The sequence below is a fragment of the Hemibagrus wyckioides genome, linkage group LG17, assembly GCF_019097595.1.
Source record: "Hemibagrus wyckioides isolate EC202008001 linkage group LG17, SWU_Hwy_1.0, whole genome shotgun sequence".
Lineage (NCBI taxonomy): Eukaryota > Metazoa > Chordata > Actinopteri > Siluriformes > Bagridae > Hemibagrus > Hemibagrus wyckioides.
Window position 1 is genome coordinate 13758205 of NC_080726.1, and position 27191 is coordinate 13785395.

General features: G+C 41.2%; 1 protein-coding gene across 4 annotated transcripts in view; it reads left to right on the forward strand.

Moving 5' to 3' along the window:
* Positions 1 to 27191, forward strand: part of bcas3 (BCAS3 microtubule associated cell migration factor) — a 195618-nt gene that overhangs the window by 764 nt on the left and 167663 nt on the right. For all 4 annotated transcript variants that reach the window (XM_058413601.1, XM_058413602.1, XM_058413604.1 and 1 more), the window contains exons 2-11: positions 27 to 115; positions 1605 to 1659; positions 2722 to 2797; positions 4509 to 4615; positions 9419 to 9500; positions 12417 to 12489; positions 23900 to 24007; positions 24131 to 24207; positions 25574 to 25650; positions 26119 to 26202. In XM_058413601.1, coding sequence (XP_058269584.1) covers positions 45 to 115; positions 1605 to 1659; positions 2722 to 2797; positions 4509 to 4615; positions 9419 to 9500; positions 12417 to 12489; positions 23900 to 24007; positions 24131 to 24207; positions 25574 to 25650; positions 26119 to 26202 — 810 coding nt within the window. In that variant the 5' untranslated portion in view covers positions 27 to 44. The remainder of the gene's footprint in view (positions 1 to 26; positions 116 to 1604; positions 1660 to 2721; positions 2798 to 4508; positions 4616 to 9418; positions 9501 to 12416; positions 12490 to 23899; positions 24008 to 24130; positions 24208 to 25573; positions 25651 to 26118; positions 26203 to 27191) is intronic.

A 27191-nucleotide genomic window follows, 5' to 3' on the forward strand; every position in this document is an offset into this window, starting at 1 on the left:
TGTCCTCTAACTCTGTGTTTTCTCAGGAGCCACACCGGACAACGATGGCGTCCGACTCCCCGCGCAGACCGAGTCGCTGTGCTGGAGGGGTTATAGTTCGAGCCCAGGCTGCTACGTAAGCAAGCACAAGTCTCATGATTTCTGCCATTTTGTTTAAATATGTCTTAATTTGCATGTTCACAGTATAACGTTCCTTCCCTTGGTTGTACATTTTTCTTTACGTCAGTAGAAATCAATATGTGTAATCTAATAGTCAGTGTGTGTGTTGGAACATTTATGTAGGGAGGGACGAGTGCTGACATTTCTCTACTACTCTATACCACTCTCTATCTGTTTGCGAAGTCATTTTGGATAGAGAGTGTGAACTTGACAGATGGGTCATGTCAGCGGCAGTGCTGTGGTGGCTATACCAGTCTGTAATGGTGAAGCAGGAGCTCAGTTTGTGGATAAAGCTCTTTGTTAAGCAGTCAGTCTACATTCCTGTCCTCACTTATTGTCACAAGCTATGGGTTTGATTAAGGCTTCAAGATCTGAGGTGGTTTGAGTAGATTATAAGGACCCTCCTGGTCAGCTCCTGGTCCTGCGTCAGCCACGTTGCAGTGAAAGGAGACTCCAGTGGACATCGGGGACACACTGGAGAGATTATATAACACAGTTCACTTGAAAACATCTGAGGAAAAGCCGTGGCCTAGCACAGAGAACTGGAATGATGTTCTCAGCCTTTTGCATCCGTGACACAAGAAAATTGAATCAATATCAAAAAATGATCAATATAAATGTTTACTTTTTTCACCCGCTTAGCAGATCATTGTTCTGCATGTTTTGATTTGGCACAGGTTGCTCTTCCTGATGCAACCCTCCTATTTTATCCAGGCTTGGGCCCAGCACTGAGAGTGCACTGGCTTGTGCAACCCCCAGTGTTTGGGTTGGTTCCCTGCCTGGGAATCAAACCCAGGCCACGGCTCTTAGACTTCCGTTTTCTACATATTAGCTACATTACTTGGCTCATAGGTGCCCTAGTATTTAGTATTACAATTCCTGAGCATGGCCCAGCTACTGCTTTTAAACAACTTACTGTTACTGCTCGCTTGACACCAACACACCCAACAACTTCAGTCAGCTTTCAGCAAGGAATTGCTAAGTCAATAATGAACTCAGAAACTACACTGACCTAATAGTTCCTCAAGAGATCTTGGTTGCTATTGCAGAAAGGACATTATCAACAGTTACATTATTTACTGTCCAGTGTCACCCAAATGAGGATGGGTTCCCTTCTGAGCCTGGTTTCTCTCAAGCTTTCTTCCTCATCTCATCTCAGGGAGTTTTTCCTTGCCACTGTCACCTAATGCGTGCTCATTAGGGATAAAATAGTAACTTAAATGTAAACTTTATCACTTTTTTCCTGTTTTTATACATCTGTAAAGCTGGTTTAAGACAGAAAAATCCATTGTTAAAAGCTCTGCACAAATAAATTCAGCTGAAAATATCGATCAAGCAAACACAATATCATTAACACTCTTAAGTGTGCACAGCTCTGAAGCAGCTTTGTATAGTGATTTAACTGTCTGTGGATGTGGGTTTATGATAAAGTCATTGTTTTGCAGGGAGCAGTCTTACATGGAAAGTGTAGTGACATTTTTGCAAGATGTGGTCCCTCAGGTAAGTCCCTTTTCCCCTGTTCTGTTACTAATCTGATTTCTTTCATTTAAATCAACATTTCCAGTCACAACTAAACAAGAAGATGATGTTACACATGTATTGTTTTACATCTGTATCTGAAAGCATGCAGAAGAAATCTCTTCCTCAGTGTGAAGCTTGGGTTGTATAGACAGTGAGTCAGTCTTTGAATTACTGATAAGAAATCCATCGTTTTTATGGATTATGCACAAGGATGATGTTTAGATGGATAGTAAATTGAATAAAGTTATTTAACATTCTACACTAAACAATAACCTTGAAACTCTGGGGTTTAATATCTACTAAGTTCTGTTCACTGTTCACATGATTGTAATTCAGAATGAATGTATAAAATGACTTGGGTTCCTCGCTGTGAAATATTGCATGGTTTGTATAGGCAGGGCTTTGTGAAGGTCTGAAGTGCTCTGTTTTCCTTCATGATTCAGTTTTGAAAGTGGACAGTGTTCGCCAGGGCAGGCCGGAGTAATTTAAATACTCGAGTATTCATTATTACATTAGCATTTATTTCTCTATTTAGTGCTTCGTCATTATCTTCCTCCTCACTATATAAGTACACCACGTAGGCAATGAAATAATGGCTTTCTCCACCCTTTATAATGCGCTGTTGAGTTCTATTTTGCGAGCCATTTGCAATTCACCCAAATGCAGATAACTTCCAGAAAAGACCTAACTCATTCTCTACCTTATAGCTTTAAAGATGTTGTTTCAGTTAGCAGTAGTACATTTTCACCTTCGCAGCTACAAATTTCATGTCCTGTGTCTCACTTTTCATTTTTTACACCAAATGAAACATGAAGTTGCTTTTAAAAAGAAGCCAGAATGGAAAACACAAAGGTATAATTTTGGGAGAGGGAAGTTGGACGAGTATTTGTGTACTCGTTCAGGAAAACACAGTCTACACAAAGTCTCTTCAAAGCCTGTAAAATGCTATTCAGGCCAGCCCTAATGCTCTGCTATAAAACCGTAGATCTGCTCAAGAAGTCATCTTCTGTCTTCTGAGGTTTCTGTTTTTCACTTTTGAAGGCCTACACTGGGACACCTCCAACAGACGAAAAAGAAAAGATCATTTGGGTTCGTTTTGAAAAAGCAGACATCAATGGTAAGCTTCTGTTTTCATTTAACATCTTATTCGTGTACAGAAGAGACGCCCCACCCGCAGCCTCGGTGCCATCAGCAATGTTTCCCTATCTTCTTCTTCTGTTTTTTTTTTTTTTGCATCTCATTTCTTTTAACCTCATTATGTTAAGTTTAAGGAACTTTAGGAGACTAAATCCAAGAAGACAGCAGACTGTAAAAAAAAAAAAATGGAAAAAGTGATGCTCATTTATCCAAAGAATATAAAATAAACTTTTTATTTGCGGTGTTTTTAGTGTACTAACAACATGTGCATCATTTTTGTTTTCATGCTTCATTTAACTGCATTTAGATGTAGTTACTTCTGAAGAAATGAATAGATTACGTTAATAGTAATCTCCTTTGAATGTAAACAATTGAACACAGTTAATTTCTGTTTTTTTTCCTGAAAAGCATCACTATCACTTTCCTAAGACAGGTGACAAGGATTTATTGTTCTCCATCAACAGATGCGTTTCTATGTCGTGGACGTGTTATTGGAGTTGGTGGAAGGACTTCCTGTCCTTCACGTCATTGTTACCTCAAACAATTTATTAAAGCAGTCGGTTTTAAAATATAATGGGTATCAGTACTCAGTATTTGGTCCTGTTGCTTGAGTATCGACCTGCACTTTGCTAGAGATATTTCTTCTTACCAGCAAGGGGATGAGAGTCTAGATATAGAAGCAAGTTGTTTTCTATATAATAAGTAATACGCGTAATAGTTAAAAAAAAAGGACATTATTTTGAAATGCCGTTCATTCATCAATGTCCTTTTTCAATCTCTGCGATGCGATGCGTTATTAGTGTTCATGCGAGGCTGACGTGTTTGGCAAAGACTGAGCTGTGTGTGCTGTGATGGTTCATTTCTCCCTAAAGGGGATGAGAGCCAGCTCTGCGTTTTCTCATCGACATTCATGCACATGTGCCAGCGAAACTGTAATTTGACAGCAGACTTGGAACAGCTTTTTGTTTATAAAATGTCTCACTCTATTAAAGCGGAATATATACAGTAGTCCCATCAGAAAACGATTCTTGTTAAGCACATGGCTCATTTGTCTTGCATGCTTTCAATACACGAGAGTACCTTTATACATCAAAAAGACAAAGTATGTGCACAGCAGGCCGGTGTTTTACGTGGAGGCTGGTGTGGCCCGTTTTATTGCATTAACCACGATTTTTCCATCATTTCATTAGTTTTTATTTCAAAGCAAAAGTCAGCCTTCCAATCAATCAGCCGAAGATGCACCGCCACGTCTCCGATTTGTAGCACGAGCGGCTCGAATCGTCTGTAAACAGATTTCCCGTGTTGCTCGGATGCTTGAAAGCTTTTTCATGCCATAATTTATTGTACAGTGTTACAAATCTGGATCATAATAAGGCAACCGATCCTTACTCTTCCAGTCACAATGCAGCGAACAAATTATTTAACCCCTAAATGGGGCTCGAACGTCAATTCTATAGAGCGGACCTCTGTTTAGCTCAGCACGGCTTTTTCACTGTTGACCCTCAGGCTGTTTTTACTAATCTGCCATTCACACATTATGTGATAACAGCTGACAGTTGAAGCTTCTCTTTACAAAAGGGTTTAGAGTATGCTAAAAACATGCTCTTGCTTGTGCACACCTGCTCCTCTTGAGATGCTGCTCTCTCTGTGTGTGTGTGTGTGTGTGTGTGTGTGTGTGTGTGCGTGTTCAGATGTGGCCCGCTCACCAGAGTTCTTGGAGATGCACGGCAGCGGTGTGGACCCACCTCTTTGTCTGATGATTGGCTATGCAGACGGAATGCAAATCTGGAGTGTATCAGTAAGTGCTTTATTCTCTTCAGTGAAGAGTCACTGAGTCATTGATCAGCATGCGAAAGCTGCTGGTGTTTCCAACCCATGCAAATCTTTAGTTCCAGTGGATTACACTAAATAAAGTGTGTTCCCAACAAGAGAGCCCGGGGAGCAGAATACCTAGTAGTGCTTCATGTAACAGAAATAGCTATTTGTCTGTATAAGTAGTAAATATATATAAATTTATGAAAGTATATTTAAAATGTAGTGGCAGCAAAATAGTGCCATGTTTCTAACATAATCTAGGAAAAAACCTTCATCTTCCTTTTTCTTTTTGTTATTATGTTGGTGGTGGTGTCAGTGCTGATGTTGTTGTTATGGTTCATCATTATCTTCTTGCTGGTGTTGTTTTTGTAGTCAGGATTTGTTTTATTATTCTTGCTGTTGTTCTTAAGGTTCATCTTCTTCTTGCTGTTGTTCGCCCTCTTTTTGTTCTCGCTGTCATCAAATTTATTCCAATTCATTCTCTTCCATTTCTTCTTCCTCTTCTTCTTTTTTCCGTCTTCTCAGGCTGTCGTCGTTGTCGTTGTTGTTGTTGTTGTTGTTGTTGTTTATTCTTGTTGCTGCTGTTGTTGTTACCGTGTTGTTTTCTTCTTCTTGCTGTTGTTTCTGCTGCTGATATGGTTCTTGTTGCTGATGATGATGATGTAGATGTAGTTACTGTTCACTGTCTGTTATAGTCAATGTAACAAACATGGACAAAGTACTTCAAAGCCCTCAGTATTTCATAAAGGTGCATTGAGGCTCTGGGTCATTAACCAGAAGATCGGGGTTCAAGCCCCAGCACTGCCAAGCTGCCACCTTTGGGCCCTTGAATAAAGCCCCCAACCCACCCTGCCCCAGGGGTGCTGTATCATGGCTGACCCTGCACTCTGACCCCAACTCCCAGTGGATGGCATATGTGAAGAAAGGATTTTGACTGTGCAGTGACGTATATATAACAAATAAAGGCAGATTAACTTCTGAATTTGTTTATTTCAAGTATGCATGTGTAGGTGTAAGTGCATACGACGCTGAGGGAATTCTACAGCATGCAGTTCTACACTGCAGCCACTAGGTGTCAGTAGTGACAAAGACAAAGCTTAATTTTAAAACGTTAATAGAAATTAAAAGAGGAGAAAGGAGATGCGTGTATGTTAGCTAATCATTTTCATTGTCATCATATGTCATTTGTCGTTCCTATTTGCATGATTATTTTATTTATACAAATACAATAAATAGAATTCTATATAATCATCTGTTGAACTGTTGATGATGTGAACAGGCTTATAGCTGCAGAAATGAAATTGAAAAAAGTAGTTGAAGGTTTTAAGTGGTCCGGTTTCACAGGACTGATGATTAAATACAGGAAGTGCAAATATGCCTATCACTTCCTGACTTCAGTTTTTAATTCTTAATTCGTACACAGCATTCTTTGTGTATTCAGTCTCACCTTTCACTTTCTAAAATATCTTTTAAGCCACATTGTCTTTATCTGTTTTTAGTAGTCTGTTTTTCTCTAGGCTGGCCAAGCTGCTGAAAGCTGAGCAGTTTCTGGCCGTGAGTGACGGTGAAGTGTTTGTGACAGTCGCTAAGCCGACACCCTCCATAATGGCGTTGAAGGACTGGAGGTGGAGGAACGGGGCTAGCTGATCTGCTGTGTGTGTGTGTGTGTGTGTGTGTGCGCATTAACATTTCCTCAGAGTGCAAGGTCTTTGACTAGAAAGGTGTTGTTCACTGGTGGAGATAACAGGCAGATTGTGCACGGTGAAGTGAATGGCTGTTGGAGTGGAGAGGTGTCTGGAGCAGTGATATGTAGCGCAGGCGTCCGAGCTGCTGTTTAGCCTGTTCAGTCTGTATTTAAGGAATATTTCAGTGAAAAATCCCATTTACTGAATTTTCCAGTTATTTCAAGTGAGAGTGTAAAGCTTTCTTTATACTTAAACTACGATAAGAGAAAAATATCAGCTCAAGGACATTTCAAGCTGCATGATGCATATCATAGGTTTGCTACCAAACACAGCAAAACGCTAGTGTGTATTTAAAAAGTTTGAAAAGGGCTAATTTGTTTATTTTAATATGTTTAAAACACTAAAAAAAAGTGGAAAAGACATTTAAAAATTTTAATGATCATGTACAAAATAACACCAAATAACCATCTGTTCAGTTTGTAATGATTCAAAAGAAATAATAATAAAAAGTATCACAATATTCTTGGCATTTTATAAATGTTTATTGCTGTATATTTGATCGGATTATAGATATTATATTGTCATTATCACCCTTCGCTAGCTATGAGGCAGATCTATAATAAATAATAAGTAGTAGAAGTTTATATGGAATATGCTGTTTTATGTTTAATAGTAAAAGTTAACTAGATTTATTTCAATTTTGTTGACCTTATATCCAAATCTTTGTAATTTAATGTTTACACTAAATTTGCACACTTAGATGGCTCAAGCTGAACCGTATTGCTTCCAGCTTCAATCTTTGGGCGTCTGAGGTGTTAGCTATTTTGTGCCTACGTTGTGAATTTAATCAGCTTAGCTTCTTGTTCATCTCACATGGAATCATACCAAAGACAAATGTGAGTTTGATTTTACAAAATGGTTACCATATAATGTAACGTGGTGCAGCTGCACTGTGAAGTGTTCTCCATTTTTATGGATTACTGTAAGTCATACTGTGCATTAAACCACATCAGGAAGCTGCATGACATCACTTCAGTACTGGCCACGGTTTGAAACTTGGATTTATACTGTGTGAACATGTGTATGTACAGAAAGGTTTTTTTTTGTGTGTGTGTGTGTCTTTGACAGATCCAATGCAAAAGCAAAGCAAAGCAAAACTCAAGCATCAAACATGTCTTAGATGATCGACAGCCTCCAGAGAGCCAGATCTGTAGAGGTTGTATAAGGAATTAAACATTCAGGCATACCTTATAGCAGCTACAAACAGACGTTCCCTTACCAGAAAAAAAAAAATGCAGATGTCATGTTAACTTAAATCAGTCCTGAAGTCTTGCCCGTATAGAAAACATAAAAATGACCACTGTAGCACTGGACACTAAATAACCATCCCGTCACCATGCCTTAATCCATTAATGTGTAGTCTTTGTTCCTGTAAAAATTACAACCAGGCCCTTCGGGAGTTTTGTTGTGATTGTTGCAAATAAAAATGCTTGATTTTTTTCTGCAGCTATTTTCGTAATTCGTGATGTTTTTTGTGCTTTTATTTCGGTGGAAAACATCTTCAGCCGGTGAAATTGAAAGCAAAAGGATGCTTTTAAGCTATTACACTGAAGACACATGTGTAATTACTTTCCATGATAGCTGTACTCACATTCAATGCGAAGAGGCTTTGCCTGAGTCAGACTTTGCCTGAATGCTCATTGTGATGAGGCCACACATTGTGTCTTGACCCGAATCTGCAGTAATTTTCAAAAATATTTGCAAGCTCCTTGTGTAATCTTCAAGGGACTGGACAACACATTGGAATGTACGCATTAATATAAACCATGCGGACAGGAATAGTGTCAGAGCTGCTGTTTCAGAAAATGACATAATACCTGCTGACCAATCCGAATCAGGTATTCAGCTGTGCTGTGCTGTCAGCAGAAAGCATATTCGTGGTCAGTTTGGACCATGTTCCAGTCTGCAATGTTACGCCTTTCTACTTTATAAGGTTTATCTCTCGTGAAGACCAGCAGTCCATTACACTTCTCCGCAATCAGCCATCCTCTCCAGTTTGATTCGTACAGTACACTGTGTTACAGCCATAAAGCTGCGATGTCATGAATTCCAGATGGAGCTCTTGTAGTGATTGCTTGATGAATTTCATCAATCCACATTCATTTCACGAAACGGGCAAGTGTACAGGAACCAGAAGTAATTTTGCATATTGCTGTCATAAAAAGTAAGGGAATAGTGGTGTAGCTGTAAATGGACGACACATGGACAATGTGTAATGCAACATGGCAGTTGTATTAATGGAACACTTGCAATCTGGCACATTTTTATTATTCCTCCAGTCTGTTCGCCCAGGAAGGATTTTCTTGTGTAGTCTTTATCCGTGATATCGTGCAATTTTTTTCTCAAATCACACCATATATTTGATGCCGGTTAATCTTGGTGGCCAAGTGACCCTTGTTTTTTAATAAAAACAGGACTGATCCGTCTCTCTGTGAAAGCTACTAATTGTGCAAAAGAGCGAGCATAATCTGGTGGGATTGTCTGACTAAAACACACGGATTATGGCCATTAATGTGATAATGCCCATTCTTTGTATTTCAAAACACACCCACACACACACACACACACACCCACACACACACACACCTATTTTCAGGGCTTTCCGAATCTACCCACTCCACACTCCCATCTGATCTCCCACCTCTACATCTCAGGCTTTTTGTGGTTTGATTTGGTTAGGTGTGAGAGAGCTAGTGTTTGGATCCTCATTGTACTGTGGCTCAATAACAAATCACTTCATAACCACAGACAAAACCAAACAGTGCATCATTTCAGTTCCGTGCAAGAGCTTTTTTATGTCTGTGGAAAGTACAGTTGGATCCATAGAAATGTATTAGTGAAAGCCTTTTATGATATGTTTTTCCAGACATAAAAACATTCTGCTTTGTTCCCCCCCAATATTACATCACTGGTCCATTAGACAAAGTACAAGTTCATTAACTCATAAGCAGATAAATTATATTTCTAACATTGCTGTTCAATTCTGTAAATTAACAGTGCTATTTGTGTTATCTGTTTTGTTTTTTTCTTTTTTTCTAAAGCTGACTGGAGAAGCTCAGGAGCTCTTCTCTGTGCGGCACGGTCCAGTGCGAGTTGCTCGTATCCTCCCAGCCCCTCAAATCAGTGAGTATTTTTCTTTTCATATCTCAGTGTAATTTAAGGGGCTTGTGTGCGTTAGGATCTGTAAAGCCCAGAGCATCTTTATCTGAACCTCAGATTCATAGCTGCTCCGAGGACAAATTGGATAAATTTAAATGTTAAAGATAAACTATGTTTAAATGAAATGTGCTTCACAGTGGTGTGCTCCAGCGTGATGCTGTAACAGTAGCACACATCTTTAAATCTCACCACCTGCTCCACTACACACAGCCGCTGAGGCAAGATCTGGTAGAATGGTAGAGCTACCGGGGGTGGTGGTAGCGCAAGTGGTTAATGCTCTAGGTCGTTGACCGGAAGATTGGGGTTTGAGCCCCTAACACAGGCAAACTGCCACCGTAGGCTCTTAACCCCACCTGCTCCAGGGGCGCTGTATCATGACTGACCCTGTGCTCTGACCCCATCTCCCAAATATGGGATATGTGAAGAAATAATTTCACTGTGCAGTATTGTATATATGACAAATAAAGACAACTTAGTACAGTTTTCTATGAGGTGAATAAAATAGTGTGCACCAATGACAGATTTTTTCAGATTTCGTTGCCTTGTACCCATGCGCAATGACAATAATGTTGAATCTAATCTAATTTAAAATCTATAATATAACTCTCCTGCTTTATTTTTTTGATTTTGCTTAGTTTGTATTAATGCGCTTAACTAGCACTTCATGCTTTATTATTTTATGTCAGCTATTATATTCCAGACACGGCAGCACCCTGGAGATTTTCCTTACCCCCCTGCTAATGAATTTATGATTTGTCCATCCCTATAAAGTTATATCTACATTGCGTGACCATTTAAGAAATTTTCTCTCAGAAGGTTCTGCGGTCTGTTTTTGTATTGACCCTTTAACTCGACTTGCAACAGCACAATTTATGAAGTCTCCCTTCGTTCAGCCTTTTGTATTGTGTTATGTCGAAATTAAAGACTACCCATTGCTCCTTAATTGCAGCGAGCGTGCCAGAGCCCTGCTGTTTTCCCTTGCTAATATTAAAATCAGCCCTTTAAGATCAGCTTTGGCCTGCTGTCAGAGGACTAGCTGGGATTTTACCCGTGCTGAGACGGGGGGTGGGGGTGGGGGGGCTGCAGGCTTCAGAGACTTTTCCTCCTCTTTCATCACAACTCTCGTATTGGCCTCTACAGGCTTTTGGTCAGTCCATTTGTCAGAGGAAGGAAATAGAACAGTCTGACAAAAGTACACACTCCATGCCTTGTTGAATTCCAGTGCACCTCATTTGGTAGGAAAATGTCTTTGTGGCAAGGTTGAAAGTATCCACTTTGTTTCTTGCTTCCTTATTTCCACTGTAACTTTCTAATTCGGACTCATTAGATAGTATATTCACAGTTCTTTGTAAGCAACAAGGTATAATTCAGCTACATGAAATCTCCCAAGCGGCATTTTAATGTGACATTTATGTCTAGATTTGTGTTCCGGTCTTTTGGCAGACCCCAACAATGCACAATGGTGACTTTCAATACAAGCTGGACATGGATAAAAGCTAGCTTCAGTAATAAGAAGCAGCAGATAGCCAACACATAAGGAGAACGCTTCTTTGCAAAATAAAATGAATTGTTCTACTGGGGAAACTGATTGCAATCTGTATGCTGCAAACAGTGTTATACTGTAATGGACCTTAAAAAGAGTAATTGTTTCAACCGGGAGCCTGGGTGGGCGGATTTGGAAAGTCCTGAAAATAGGTGTCAATTTTAATAAGTCAAGGTCTTTCCCAGAATAAAGGAGGAAGTTCTGCTTTCCCAAAAGGCCCAAGCCACAATTCTATAATTTCTTTTCCACTAGGTTTCTAATGGTTACTATATTTTGGGTGATGTTTAACCACAGAGGCAATAGCCAGACATTAACAGTGAGCTAAAATCTGTGATGTATTCATTCCTCGCATGCATTTTTTTCTGTTTTACCTTTGCATGAAATCATAAATCACGTAAAAGCTGGCCTAGAAAATGATTTGTGTCCAGATTCAGTTGTTTTTGAATTTGAGACAAGACTTGTCTTGCTTAAATTATGTTTTTCAAGCAGAAGACAGCAGTTAGCTATTGTGTTTAGTGACTATTTTTACATTATTACAGGATATCGTGACCCGTAACGATGATAGGAAAGTTTTCTCGTCTTAAGGGGTCTCGGAGCAGCACATTTACACTCACACGCTATGCCACAGGGACTCTGCCTTCCTGCAGATGATTATTGTCATGGCACGGCTAAGTAAATTACAGCCTTTCGAAAAGCTAACATCATCTGCAGTCTTGACGTGATTGGAAGTTTCACCCCTTTATTTAAAAACAGAAGAATTAGATAAATATGGGATCTGTAAACATAAAGCAACATGCCTGAAATATGCCTACCGGCTTCTTCTTCTTCTTTTTTTAAACCAATGCTCCAATTTCTCTAAACTCTCAAAATTAAAACCAGTCAGACTAAAAGCCCTCTCCTCTCCTCCTAAAGCTTTGAAGTCTATTTTTTCAGCAGAGCCAGTGCAGAGACGTTCGTGTTAACACATTACACCAATTGGCGTTTCTGTTCTCAGCACATGCTTCATGTCTTGCATGTTGGTATTTTAATTTCATTTGATTTGCATAACTCTCTGTGTGAGTCCTGGCTTTATTTAGTGGTCACTCAGGGTGAGTGTGTAGGCTGACAGGAAAGAAATGCTTGCTGTTTTTATTTCCCTGAAAAGCCATAATTTGATTACAGTGTATCTGTTGTAATGCAATCAACACACATCCTGTTGTGGTAGTTGCTTTTTATCATCATGTGTAGTGGGTGGCTCTGGCTGACCGACAAGATGCCTCACATGCACACGGCGTATGAATGTCTCTCTTTGTGCGGGTCAGCAGTTCATATTCTCTCCTCTGTCCCTCCGGCTGCAGGTCCCCTGAACACTGACAGCTTTGCAGAGAAGCGGCCCCTCCTCGGCGTTTGCAAGAGCGCAGGCTCCTCGGGGTGAGTGCTGAACAGTGACATCACTTCCTCACCGTGCTCACATGCTGCCGATACATTTTTATTACGGACCTGTTCTACTCACATGCGCACACATGACCTAGCCCCGAATTCCTGCCTCACGATTTAATTAAACGGAGATATAAATGCTGTTTATTGCAATAGAAACTATTTAAAATCAAACTTGATGGATAAAGCACTGCTTAGGTCACACAGTCATTAATTTGCCATTCTTACATGGTTAGTTCATGGTCTGATATGCATCTGCTGTATAGCTCGTGAAACCTTAGCCGAGACTATTTAAACTTGTGCAACACGAAGTTAACCGCATGTGTTAATGGAATGTTCCGTTGTTGTCCGGTTTATGACATTTTCCCCCTTTTAACGTGCAGAGGGAGTCCAAGTGATAGCCTTCCTTCTGTGTGACATTTAGATATTATGAGGCCCAAATCACAAGCATGTAATTTTCTGTACGTAACAAGCTGCATCAAAGCTTTCTTCACTGTGCTGATAGCCCAACCAAAACCTTCGAGACTGAATGAGCGGCTGGCTCCAGAGGGCCCAGACCAGAGGCCAGCTTAGCACTGCCTGCCACCCGAGGCAATGTCTGCCACCTCTGCCACTTTTGTCTCCATTTGACAGATCTTAACTTAATATTTCCTCCTCTGGAAATAGACTCTGTCTTCAGCCTGCTTTGATGGGGACCACCACAATGTTTCCATGACCTCAGTGCTGTACAGGCATACTCTCACTCGCTCTTTGTTTTGTTCTGAGGGTTTGGGTTTGACCCCCACTGATGGTTAGGCTAACGAAGAAAACCTGCCTCTTCTTGAAAACCGTAACTCGCAGCCTACAGCTGAGTTGCACAGCGACTGCTACTTTACAATGCAAGTGTCTGCTTAGCTCTACTGCCATCCATTTTTATTTATTCTGCGTAATTATTGCTTTGTATTATTTCCTAAAAGAAATTCCTGGGCCGAATTGCCTGACTTCAAAGGAAATAGTTTATAAACCAAAGTCTTCACAATTTTTAGTATATCATCATCTTGAAATAACAGCTTTTGTCAACCACGAGAGTGCATTCTGTCTTGACACTTAAATGGAAAGCACATTGGAGAGTTGGCTGAAATAGCATTGCTGGTTTAGAAGTCGGTTCAGACAGCTTTAGGCTTAGATTACAAGATTTGCAAATTAAAGGAAAACCTGAAAAGGGAAAAAGCATGCGTGCTGAATCCTTCGCGGCCGAATTCCAGCCAGGCACACTCAACATAACTTTATCAATGGAAAGGATTATGCCTTAAGCCCAAACATTGCATGGCTCTGGTGATTTTCCTGACAGCAAAATACATACGCTACACTTCATGCCGCGCACCCGTGCCAACATAGCCTGCAAATTAGCATGGAATTCTTCTGCTAGACCGTTACTGGTAAACCCCTGCTTGAATCTGGAAGGGATTTGAGCTTCCAGCATCATTATAGGTATTGGTTTCTTTTATTATTTTTTAAGGTGTTTGCACATTTGAGAGACTTGTGTCATAAAGATGTACGTAATAGGGGTTCTAATTCTTTGTGGTGTTGCTATTTCTTGTGAGGTTAAAAGTTCAGCATTTAGAAAGCCTGCTTTTGTTCTTTGACATGTGGAGAAATTAAGTTGTTGGGCAGAAAACAGTACCCTCCCAACTGCTCCTTTCCCCTCGACTTACCACATCTCTTTAGAGAGGATGTGGGCATGGTTTTCCACTAATGCAGTCCTCCGTCATTGCGGATATTAGAGCTGGGTCTGTTTCAGAGTTTGGGGCATGTGGAGGCTCAGCTTCTGGTCCTCTCCTCTCTTCTCTGGCCTCAGGTCCTGACTTTTTGGACTGGACTCTGGCTCTGGGACACTGGCAGAACTCCAGCACTTCACTCACTATCAGCCTTCTGAGTACAGCACAGAGCCAGATGCTCAGCTCAACAACTCCTCCTATTCAAATATTCCACAGCACGTGGGGAGCCACACAATGCACAATGTTATCATAGGGATCAGAAGTATTTTTAGGATGGCTCTAATTGTCCTTACCCAGTGTGACATGCATTGTAAGGACAATTAGGTATGTATGCATTAGGCATGTAAAATCCTGCTGGCACCTAATGCTTGGTTATTAATTATACAGCAGGAACGGAGGAAATCTATTTTGCTTTTTGAACATCTCTTTTTAAAGAGACTGAGCAAAAACCTGTTATAATGTTAAGCTGTACTTTTCATTCTAAACCTTTGACGTGAGATATCCCTTCTAAAGTGTATTAAATGATAAATCTCTTGAGTATTTGAGAGACGGGATTAAGAGGATTGCGGAAGCGATGCTTTTAAACTACTTGAGCCGAATTATACTCTCACACCCAGAGCTGTGGATCAGACCGACCAGCTACTGACACTGTTTAATCATCTTCCTATTAGTCACTTTGTCAATTGCCAGAGCAATGAGCGTCAGGAGCGGTGGATTTCTTCTTGTGCCGAGGCCTTCCAAGTCACAGAGTGGCATATGTTTCAGTCTGGCAACAAACAATGCTGTCATATAGTCATTATCCCTTTGTTCTTTACACCTTTTGCATGTCGGATGGCATACTGTATGCACCATATGGAGCAGTCCTGTTAGCTGTTTGTAATTAAGATTGGAGTTACTGTCCTCAAAATCTAATGCTTGCTTCCTCTCAGCTTTTCTGCCTCAGGTAGTTTTATTCATTGCACATGATTTTCTTTTGAAACATTATGGAATTATGTGGTGTCCGCTAGCTTTGTGTTGCCTATCCCTTGCTGGTTAAGTGAAATAGAATGCCATTTATATATGTAACTGTGCTTTTATTAATATTAGATAGCCACTAGGGTTTCTTATCTTTTGTAACCAGCATTGACCCAGCAGAAATTTACTGTGAATTCAGCAAGATGCGTTTGTCATCCCTGAGTGAGTATTGCAGGGTCAGATTGTGGTGTGACAGACGAATTCTTTGCATGTGCAAGAGCCTGAATTTTATCTGGCATCTCTGAAAACAATGGATTCAGGAAAAAGAGTGGGAAAGTTTAATGTTGACATACAGTGCCCTTCAAAAATATTGGAAGAACAAGCCTAATTTTATTTGTTTTGTTTTCAATACACGTTGAAGACATTTGTGTTTGAGATCAAAAGCTCATTATGAGATGATAGAGCAGAAATACAGCATCATCATCATCCTTTTCTACCGTGTTCGGCTGACTTAAAAGGAGAAAACAAGCAAAAACAAGCCATTGCACATCTTTGAGTATAGCCAACACAACAATTTAAAAAGAAACCAATGGTGTACTAACAACCAGACATGGAACAGGTCAGCTAAGGAAAACCACAGCATTTGATGACAAGCACATTGCGATAACTGTGGTGGTGGGGGGATAGGGGGACAAAAACAACAGCCAGTGACAACAACCCCCACAGGGCATGGGTGAGCCTCTGTTCCCCCGCACACTGTTCCCCAGCGCACTGTTCCCCAAGCATACTGTCCTCCAGCACACTGTCCTATAAAACACTGTCCTTTAGCACACTGTTCCCCCAGCACACTGTTCCCCAAGCACACTGTTCCCCAAGCATACTGTCCCCCAAGCATACTGTCCCCCAGCACACTGTTCCCGTAGCATACTGTCCTGTAAAACACTGCCCTTTAACACACTGTTCCCCCTGCACACTGTTCCCCAAGCATACTGTCCCCCAGCACATTGTTCCCCCAGCATACTGTCCTGTAAAACACTGTCCTTTAACACACTGTTCCCCCTGCACACTGTTCCCCCTGCACACTGTTCGCACACTGTTCCCCCAGCACACTGTTCGCACACTGTTCCCCAACACACTGGCCCCCAGCACACTGTTCCCCAACACACTGGCCCCCAGCACACTGTTCCCCAACACACTGTTCCCCCAGCATGCTGTTCCCCCTGCACACTGTTCCTCCTGCCCATTGTTCCCCCTGCACACTGTCCCCCAACACGCTGTTCCCCCTGCACACTGTCCCCCAACACGCTGTTCCCCCTGCACACTGTTCCTCCTGCACACTGTTCCCCCAACACAGTGTTCCCCCTGCACACTGTCCTCCAACACCCTGTTCCGCCTGCACACTGTTCCCCCTGCACGCTGTTCCCCCTGCATGCTGTTCTGTTCCCCTTGCACGCTGTTCCCCCTGCACACTGTCGCCCTGCACGCTGTTCCCCCAACACGCTGTTCCCCCAGCACACTGTTCCCCCAGCACACTGTTCCCCCAGCACACTGTTCCCCCAGCACACTGTTACCCCAACACACTGTTCCCCCTCCACACTGTTCCCCCTGCACACTGTCCCCCAACACGCTGTTCCCCCAACATGCCGTTCCCCCTGCACGCTGTTCCCCCTGCACGCTGTTCCCCCTGCACGCTGTTCCCCCTGCACACTGTTCCCCCAACACAGTGTTCCCCCTGCACGCTGTTCCCCCAACACCCTGTTCCGCCTGCACACTGTTCCCCCTGCACGCTGTTCCCCCTGCATGCTGTTCTGTTCCCCTTGCACGCTGTTCCCCCTGCACACTGTCCCCCTGCACGCTGTTCCCCTTGCATGCTGTTCCCCCAACACACTGTTCCCCCTGCACGCTGTCCCCCCTGCACGCTGTTCCCCCTGCACGCTGTTCCCCCTGCACACTGTTCCCCCAACACACTGTTCCCCCAACACACTGTCCCCAACACCCTGTTCCCCCTGCACGCTGTTCCCCCAGCACACTGTTCCCCCAGCACACTGTTCCCCCAGCACACTGTTCCCCCAACACAGTGTTCCCCCTGCACAATGTCCCCCCTGCACGCTGTTCCCCCTGCACACTGTTCCCCCAACACACTGTTTCCCCAACACACTGTCCCCAACACCCTGTTTCCCCTGCACGCTGTTCCCCCTGCACACTGTTCCCCCAACACACTGTTCCCCCAACACACTGTCCCCAACACCCTGTTTCCCCTGCACGCTGTTCCCCCTGCATGCTGTTCTGTTCCCCTTGCACGCTGTTCCCCCAGCATGCTGTTCCCCCTGCACACTGTCCCCTTGCACACTGTCCCCTGCACGCTGTTCCCCCTGCACGCTGCCCCCCCCCACACACACGCTCTTACACGCACACCTTGTTCATTTTGATGATTCAGTTTGAAAAGAGTGATGTGGTACTTCAACTACTGCACCTCACTCTTCCTCTTTGTTCTACCTGCGTTTTAGTTTCTACCGAGTGCACTTTAGGTCATTTGTGGGTTTAAAGTAATTTGAGATATGGGCCAATGTTATGACCCACTGATAGATATGTCAAGCACAGACCTTTCTTTTAGAATAAGGCAGAAGATAAGCACATTTCTTTCCCATGGGAGGAAAAAATTTGGAATGTACAGACCAGGTGCACAGAATCTGTCAGATCAGCATCGTATAGTGGACTGCGCATAAGTCAAGGTCTCTAAGGATAGGAAAGTGCAAGGCTTTGAAGTGTACCTTTCTTCTTTATTACACGTTTAAAAGGGTTTTCCATCAGAACGTTGTTTCTTATCTTTCCTATTAATAGCTTATACAGTTGGGATGGTCTCGCTGCAGATTCCACCATTTTTTTTTTTAGAGATCTTCACTGTGTTGTTTTTTGATTATCACATGATATGTGGAGGTGTTAAATCAGGATTAACTTTGTTGTACCTCATCTAATGTCTTTTATGTGATTCATCCGTCTGACCTCTAAGGTGAAGACGAACCGAGGGCTTCCTTCATGTCCGTTAATTACCTCTTTGCTTTTTCGGAGGCTCCTCACACTTATGATGAATACGTATTCTCCTAACTCTGCCGTATGCTGATGTGAGAATTAGGTGATAGATGTAAGTAGATGTTAAGTAATTAAGATTGTAAACACCAGCCTGGAATTACATGGTGCTTTAGAGGCAGAATGCTGACGCCAGTGTGTTACCAGCGTGCATGTGAATACATGGTAGACCCCAGTGAAAGTAGAGGAAACGTATTTCAGGCAGACAAAGAGCTGCGGTTGAACTTTTTACCCTAATTACTTTCCCGCTAATGCCCACGGCATGCCGAAATCAAAGGTCCCCCTCAGGCCTCGAGAATCTTGTGATGTGGTCAGCGTTTGTTGTGTACTGAAGCTCAGTTCAAGAGAAGCAGGAGGATTTAAAGCAATGTGTGTCCGAATTCTTTTTTGAAAATATCTTTGTTACCACCCACCTGACTCATCACTTACAAACGTCCATGCTGTACCTAGATTTACTTGAAAGTAAATATGGACTTGTATGAAGTTCAGTCGTGGCAAATATCTGTACAATGCAATGAAAGATATTCTGTTACTGAAGGAGTATTGTAGAAGTTTGATAAGAATGACCAGATGAATTGGTGAAGTATTTTCAATAGTCGGTGTACAGCTCTGGTTTCTTTGGCTTGTCTTCCATTTTCAGTCCTCGCTGTTTGTTTTCCATTAGGAATCTAGGCAATGTTTTAAGAATTTCTCTGGCAGCTAAGTTTATTTGCTGGAAAACCTCTTGATTTCCGGGCTTCTATGTTTTATGGACCATTTCACTCAGGTTAATAAAGTTATGGATTAAATGCTCACTCGGAAACATGACCGGTTCGAGATCTGTGCGCACATCCAGTGTAAATTAGAATAACAGATGAGAAGTTTATGACCAAGTGATGAAATGGTCAGCATCTTCCATAATGACGGTTGTCAACCGACGTGTTGCTAAAATTAAAGCGAGACCACGGCTGTAAAATCAGTAGTGATATTTCCCATCTGGTACAGTTGCAGTGCCGGACAAGAAAAGTTCAGAATACATTTTATGAGCTTCCTAATGTGAAGCGGAATGGATTTTGCAGGACTGCTTTGTGGTCATTTTGCAGGATTGTACTGTATGATTAACTAAGTGATTTTGGATGGTGTAAAGGCTGCATGATGTGGATTAAATAGCAGATTGGGATTATTGCGCTATACTGTATCATCATAACGCGCCTTGCTATGTGCTTTTGGTGTAAATTCTTGTGATGTGGCAAAAGAATAGAGGATGTCTTTCACTGGTTATTTATTTACTTATTTATTTGGCTATTTATATTTGTCTGTTTGGTTACACTGAATCAGCAGCACATTTTGTCAGCCTTGAAGACCCGACCTGACATCCGAGAGGTCATGATGTACAACGGACACAATAAAATTGTCGTCTGGTGGAATGATTTAGTCATATTGCAATGCTTCACATGGCAATAACGCTTCACAAATTATATATCTTATAAGCAGTGCAATATTTTGCTGCTCTTAAGAGAGAAAATTCAACAAGTTGGTCCAGTTTGCTATTTCTAATACTTAGCTCATGCCTGAAGCCTTTTTTTTACGCCTTCTCACATTTGGCTGATGTCTGAATTTGGGGATTTTCTGGCTGAAAAAAAGAAACCAGAAGGCAAAAATTGTTCCATGCACAAAAAAAAAGGGCCGGTCTCACTTTAATGGATCGTATTTTTTTTACGCGTGCCCTTTTGCTGAAGAAAACATCTATATGACATTGATAAAATGGGATCAGAAAAATCGTAGACAAGGGCATTATATTGGTGCTCAATATCACCTACATGTGTGCAGAACCGAAGCTCTGATATAATTTTATAAAGGTAATTGAAATTTACGGTCACTCTTGAATCGAGCTCTAGATTTTCAGTGAGAGGAAATTGTATTATAGATGACAGTGCATTGCTTCCATTAGAAGCAGGCCATTAGTTCTCATCCAAAAAGGTAATTGAAGTGACCAATATGATGATTTTTTTTTCATGGCTATCACTGTCCCATTAATCAATCTGGGAGCATATCATTTGTGTCAAATTGGCTCCAAAAAGCTTTAAATTGGATTGATCTGGTCCAGATAATGCTGAAATCAATGAATAGTGGCTATAAGACAAGTTTGAGAAGTTAAATGCCACTATTAATCTCAGGATTTGAATCCAGAGTGTTTTTTGCTGTAATAATAATGGCTCCTTGTCTCATTTCTATCCTAGTGATTAAACGTCGCGAGCCTAAAAAGAGCATCAAAGCAACATGAGAATAAAGTGCAGTAACTTTTCCAGATGCTGCCTTACATTTAACACACTCTGAAGCTGTCGCTGAAACGTGTTCACCCGCTTCGCTATTATTATGTGCTCATTTAGTTGCTATAAAGAGAGTAAAACAGAGTACATTGACACGCACTCACACAAACACATGCAGCTTGGTTTCTGTCTCTTTTATTGGCCAGACGATGCTGTTAGGGCTCCTCGAGTGCCAGGGTTTTAGCAGATTGTTCCGGCTGTGGCCTGTGAATCCATCTGTGCTGGAGCTGGCTGCCGGGCATGGCAGTGTGCGGCCTCGTTCGTGTCTGTGGTCGCTGCCACAGCTCTCAGAATTGTGGCGTTTACACGCATGCTATAATCCAGTCCTGGCTCAGCTTGTAGTGTAAGTGTAGAAAGCTGAATATATTGAGTTCAGCATGAAATCAGGGCTGCTGTATCCCTGCCATTTTTTCTTAAAAAGGACTGGATGCAGTGCCAGACCACAGTAGACTGTTGAAGAAATGCAACACAAGTCTAAGAGGTACCATCAGTGTCTCAGCTTGTAGGGTGACCCAAGGTCTGCCATTCACTGTTGTGTTATTGTGTGACGGCCAACACACATAGCAAACCGGAACATTACTCACCCGCAGTCTCACAATGATGCGGACAAGTGGGTCAAACACATCTATTTCGGGCAGAAAGAAAATGTGCTGTTTGTGTCTCATCACAGCTCCACTCACAGCTCCTCTTCTGTTAGTTGGCACATTTAAGAAATTTCTGGTTTTCCATCACAGAGCTTCGAAGCGCAGAATGTTCAAGCGCCTCATCGTTTTTCATTTAGTCTTTTCCGCTTTCATATTTGACAGTCTGTGGCTGCTTTATGATGCACTAATATGTGCATATTTTGAAGCAAGCCAGTGTTACAGCCACATCGTGTCAACTGCTCTTTACGTCTGCACAGTTTATGCTGGGAAGGGCTTTTGGGGGGATTTGTCCCCTTTTGCTCCTCGGTTTGGTCACATGACAGTTTCCACCCATCAGCATGCTCTGTCTCCTATCATACAACAGCTACAGACTGGGCTGTTTACAAAGATCAGGACAAGCAGCAAACATGACTGAACAGTGATGAGATGCATTTTAACACCTTACCAATAATGTTGGCTATAAATAAAACAATTTGAAATGATTGTTTTTTTATGAACTGGGACTTCGTGCACCACAGACTCTAAACAGATGAGACGTTTTTTGAATTTTAAGCCAGCAGCATAAATGGGGGAAAAGATGATGATGGTGATGTCTAATCAAACAACAAATGAAAACTTTATGGAACTTTTTGGATACTCTTATCCCTTTAACTGACCTCTGGTCTGATGAGATGCCTTCAGCTAGGTAATTTACCTTAATTTGTGATTGGCTGCAAACAGAGGAGCAGCTACAGGTGTAGCTGCAGGTGTAATGGTTCTCTGAATGGTGACCATTTCTTTTCCTATTTTTTATCATTTTCCTTTCAAACACAGTGGTACCTCAGTCGTCGACCACCCTTGTGTTTGAATTTTCGGTATTCGTTTCGAGGTCAATCTGACCTCGGTGTACGAAAATATTTTCATTGTACGACTTGACCGTCAGGAACGCCGGTTCTTGTATCATACAACGAATATAAACATTTCGAACAAAATTTGAAGGAATGTTAATGTGAACTGTATTTCTGACACAAAGTTTTCGAAAATATTTTTCTGTGTTCAACTCGACCTAAAAAGAACTATTGTGACCGCACACCAGGGGCAATTCAAGGATTTTCATTTAAGGGGGGCTCAGTCCCCAATGAGGGTATAATAGTAAAAAATAATAAATAAATAAATAAAATAAATGTTTGACCAACAGGGAAGGAAAGTAAACTTATTGCAGTATTCCACTGTATTGCATAGATGTGTATAACATTTGAGTACTGAATAAGCCAAATATGAGTCTTCCTGATCACACACACACACACACACAGACACACACACACTTGTCCTCTGATCCTCACTTTGCGACGCCGCGGTCTGCGGATTGAAGAACGCGCTGAAAGATGGGGAAGGTGCCGAAGTCTGCCGCCGTTTTCATATGAAATTTAAAAGGGACTGAGGAGATCACCAATTTGTGTATAGTTTATGGAGAATCGCGGATTTTTTAGGCGGGCTGAGTTGAAATGTTAGAGGGGCTAAAGCCCCCCTAAAAATGGCCTAGCAACGCCCATGCTGCGCACGCTTTCCATGTGGTGTAACCTGGCGGAGACAATAGAGATGAAGCAGTTTACGTGGGTCATCTGTTCTGAAAGCATCACCTGTGAGTGCTTGTGTTTTAACCCCACGCTATCGTTTGTGGTATAATTTCAATAGCCATGTCTCCGAAAAAGGGGAAATCAAACCAAATCGGTATTAGACCAGACTTTTGGAACGAATTAAGGTCAAACACCGAGGTACCACTGTTCTCGCTTCAGTCAACTGAAATACTTTCCATGTTCATGCACAGTCGATGACCTCTGGTCCATGGCTTGGCCTGTTTCATTATATCACAACCTTTTAGACTGACTTCTTAATAGCAATTTCGCTCCTCTTTAGGGACCAGCGTATGATGAGAGACACCCCCCATGGATTTCACATGTAATTGCCGAATCGTATGTCCATGTCGAATCTTATCTATGATTCAAAATCAAATCAGTTCGAGCAAGCAGGCAGACCTGCAGTTCAATTAAGTGACAGACATATCAAAATCATTAGTGGTTGCATTCGGAGCCAGTTATTTTGTCAGTGAATCACTAGTTATTGATTTTCTTTATTTACAGAGACAATCAGATCAGTCAAGCTGCATCCTCGTTTCTCCGTTCTGCATTCCGCCGTGACCTTTTCTCACTCGGCTTGATCCGTGCACTCTGCTGCAGTCACGTTGTAAGGCAGAGATGCTTCGTACAGAGCAGAATTATCGTTATCAAAGGGGACGTTTTGCTTTATCAGAAACATCCCACCGAGCTGACGGCTTGACTCGGCAGACCCAGCAGTGCCAGGGAAGTTGGTGAACTTTTAATGAGGATTAATGTCTGAGGTCCTCTGTGCCAGCAGCCACTTTTCCTTCCCCCAGACTTGTGCTGATGTGTTACTTGACAAAGCATTTAATGTAAGATTTTGGGAAGGAAATGGCTGCAACACTTTTGGGAAGAATACTGATGCAATTAAATTGGGAAACTGCTTCTCTATGGGATTGTTTAGCTTTCAATGCGTTTCAGATGCATTGCAATGAAGACTGATGGATTTGTGATTTGTGCTTTGTTTATAATTGCTGCCATGTGTGTATGTTTTTTTTGTTTTTTTTTTTTAACAGGACCAGCCCTCCATACTGCTGTGTGGACCTGTATTCTCTAAGGACAGGAGAAATGGTCAAGTCAATTCAGTTTAAAACACCTATTTATGATTTACACTGCAACAAAAGGTATCCTGTTAGTCCAAATGTCCTGCAATTTCTGTTTTTGCTTCTTTTTCATAATTGGATCAGGATCTATTCCAGTTATCTGTATGTGCTGTTAATGGATTTCCTCTGTATCTTTAATTGCAGGATTCTTGTCGTCAGTCTTCAAGAAAAGATTGCCGCCTTTGACAGCTGCACTTTTACGAAAAAATTCTTTGTCACAAGTAAGCAGTCTTTGGTCTTAATCTAACAGTTTTGTTTACTCGTCCACCTTAAACTCCAGTGAAGGACCTCCAGTTTTGTTTAAACCCCCGCACACAATGACATCATTAAAAAGCACTCACTTTGTCTTTTGTTGTGTGAACCTGCACAATCTCTTCTCCATGCATGCAATCGGAGCACTGGAGACATTTTACCTCGTCACTCTACACAGCTATACGATATCAAAGACCGGTCCCAGGCTCCGTACCCGACAGGCCGGTAATCACTCACCCTGGCCATTACATGAAAACACTTGTATACTCTCTTAAGTCTGTCCTTTCCCAGCACCTAACACGCTTTGACTTCTACAGTAAAGGCCACTGTGTCCTCTGAAGTCCATATCACAATCCGAAACCAGGCCTTCTATCCCCACTTAAGCAATCGTCTGTTGTAAATTGCCATTAGCGTAGTTTTAATGGCTCTCATTGTCTGTCTGCTTTCCCAGTCCACGTCTGTGCCACAGGAAATGACCGCGGTCAATAACCCCTTACATCGTTAATCTTTCTTCTAAAGCTTCTTCATCATAAAAAAAAAAAAAAAAAAAATCAAGACTAGACATGTTTGTTTTTGAAAGCGATTATGAGAAGTCATAAACCAGGACGATATTCTCCATCACACTGTCAGCTCTTTCTCCATTTGAAACGGAAGCCCAGCTCTGGAGTATACGACCGTTTAGTCCGGCACACGTCCGTATCTTGCTAGAGATAGATGTGAGGTTTGAGAACAATAATGAAAATAGTTCCGGGACACAGGGTATGTTAAACACATGTTATCTTGTAACATTGGCTCCCTCTGCCTTACAAAAGCTTTACACTCTCTGCTTGTGGCTTACCTCAAGTTCTGTTCATCACGTCTTAAAATCAGGGCTCCATGCACCAAATCTTCAAAAAGAGACCTATTCATATGAATGCTTGGTGCTTTTTAAGTTTTTTTTTTCTTCTTTGTTGTAACGTTCTGTTACATTATGTCACATAGAGTATTTTTATATTATCTTAGATCAGATTAATGGGGTGTGCACACATTGTACCCTGCAGCCGTTCTTATCCAGGCTACATGGTGCCAGTGTTTCCTATATGGCTCTCAAGGGTCAAACTGTCTGGTGGTTAATAAGCTTAGGAGCCATCTTGCAGTCACTAAATTCCATAGCCTTCAATTTCAGTTTTCACAAATTGAACCCTGTGTGAAGATCATACCTAATAAATACTGTGCAAATAAATGCATTCGAATCTATTACCTATTTCAGATAGCTTCCTTTTGAGAAATAAGCTGTTTTCCATCTCAAGTAACTGACAAGCATTGTCGCAGTAATGTTCATGTTCTGTGTTGCAGGCTGCTATCCGTGTCCTGGTCCTAACCTCAACCCCATAGCATTAGGAAGCCGATGGCTGGCTTATGCAGAAAACAAGGTAGACATCATACACCACTGTGTTTTTCTCTCCCTCAATATTTTTAGCTTGTTAATCCGGACGCTCTCTAAAAGGCCACAAATCGTTATGAGTAGAATGCACTAAATATTGCATAAAAGCCAAAGCATTTTAAATAGACCTGATTTTATTGTTGCACTGTATTATAAAAGTTTCTGATTTGCTGCAAGTTCATTTAATGGAGTGTTGTTTGCTGCTGTACGATTGAGGTCAGACATTTCTCAGTAATGAACAGATGGACCAGTGCGTCTGGTGTAGCGTAATGACTTTTGGCTAACAGTGAGTGAGTTTTCTTCCTTAAATGTTGAATGGGACAGAAAGTCTGGAGGAGGTAAGATGTAGAAGGGGTTAGGGGTTTAGGTCCTAATGGCCCTTTCCGCCCTTTCTGTATGAAGACGCCAGGCAGGCCTCTGTGGACTAATGATTGTGTGTGTGTGTGCGTGTGTGCAGCTGATCCGGTGTCATCAGTCCCGTGGCGGGGCATGTGGAGATAACTCCCAGTCCTACACTGCTACAGTCATCAGTGCTGCAAAAGTGAGTAAACATTTCTGAAGACACACACAAGCACTATGAGCGTAAGATATTTGAAAGGGTCAAACACAAATAAAAAAACTAAAATAATTATAATAATAAATAATTTTGTCCCCTTGACTTAAAGACTAACCCTAAGCTGAACTATAAGCCAGTCTAGAATGGTACTATGGGCCTTATCTAAACTCGAACCATAAAGAGTCAGTGTTTAGTTTATAGTTATGAAACATACTAGTAAAGTCTCTAGTAAAATAGTTGTAGTAATTGTCACAAAATGTTTTTATTACAATACTGTCAGTGTTGCTATATAAATATCGCTAGTCATTTCAATAACTGATAAATCTAATTTCCAGAAGGACATCTTGGCATGCTCTGTACTTCCTTTCATTCTTTTTCCTTTGAGTTATAACAGTACTCCTTTTTGGATTCTATTGTGAATAGGCATGCCCATTCTTCTAAAAATGTATTCTTTATTTTATTTGGATACTATATTTGGTTTAATAATGAAAAGTGTTTTCAGAATGTGACAAAACTTTATATATATATATATATTTATATATATATATACATATATATATAAAATTGTATTTATTTATTATTATTATTTATTATTATTATTATTGCTTGTAATGATATTTAATTATTTATTTTAAAGTCCAAACAAAATATTGTTTTTTTTTAGTTATAAGATCATAAGAGCATTATAGGAGTGTATATATATATATATATATATATATATATATATATATATATATATATATTTATATATATACACAATTAAACCAAAAAACATTTGTCTCTATATTCATATAAACATGTTCTTTTTTAATGTCTGTATGCTTAAAGATGCACTTTTATCTCACCTAATATGGACCTGGTTTTCACTATCTTGTTTATAGTCTATCCAGCTATCCACCTATGAAATCATCTCATAAAGATATTTCAGCAATAATATTTCTCTCTGTTGCAAGACAATACAGTCAGTTTACTGT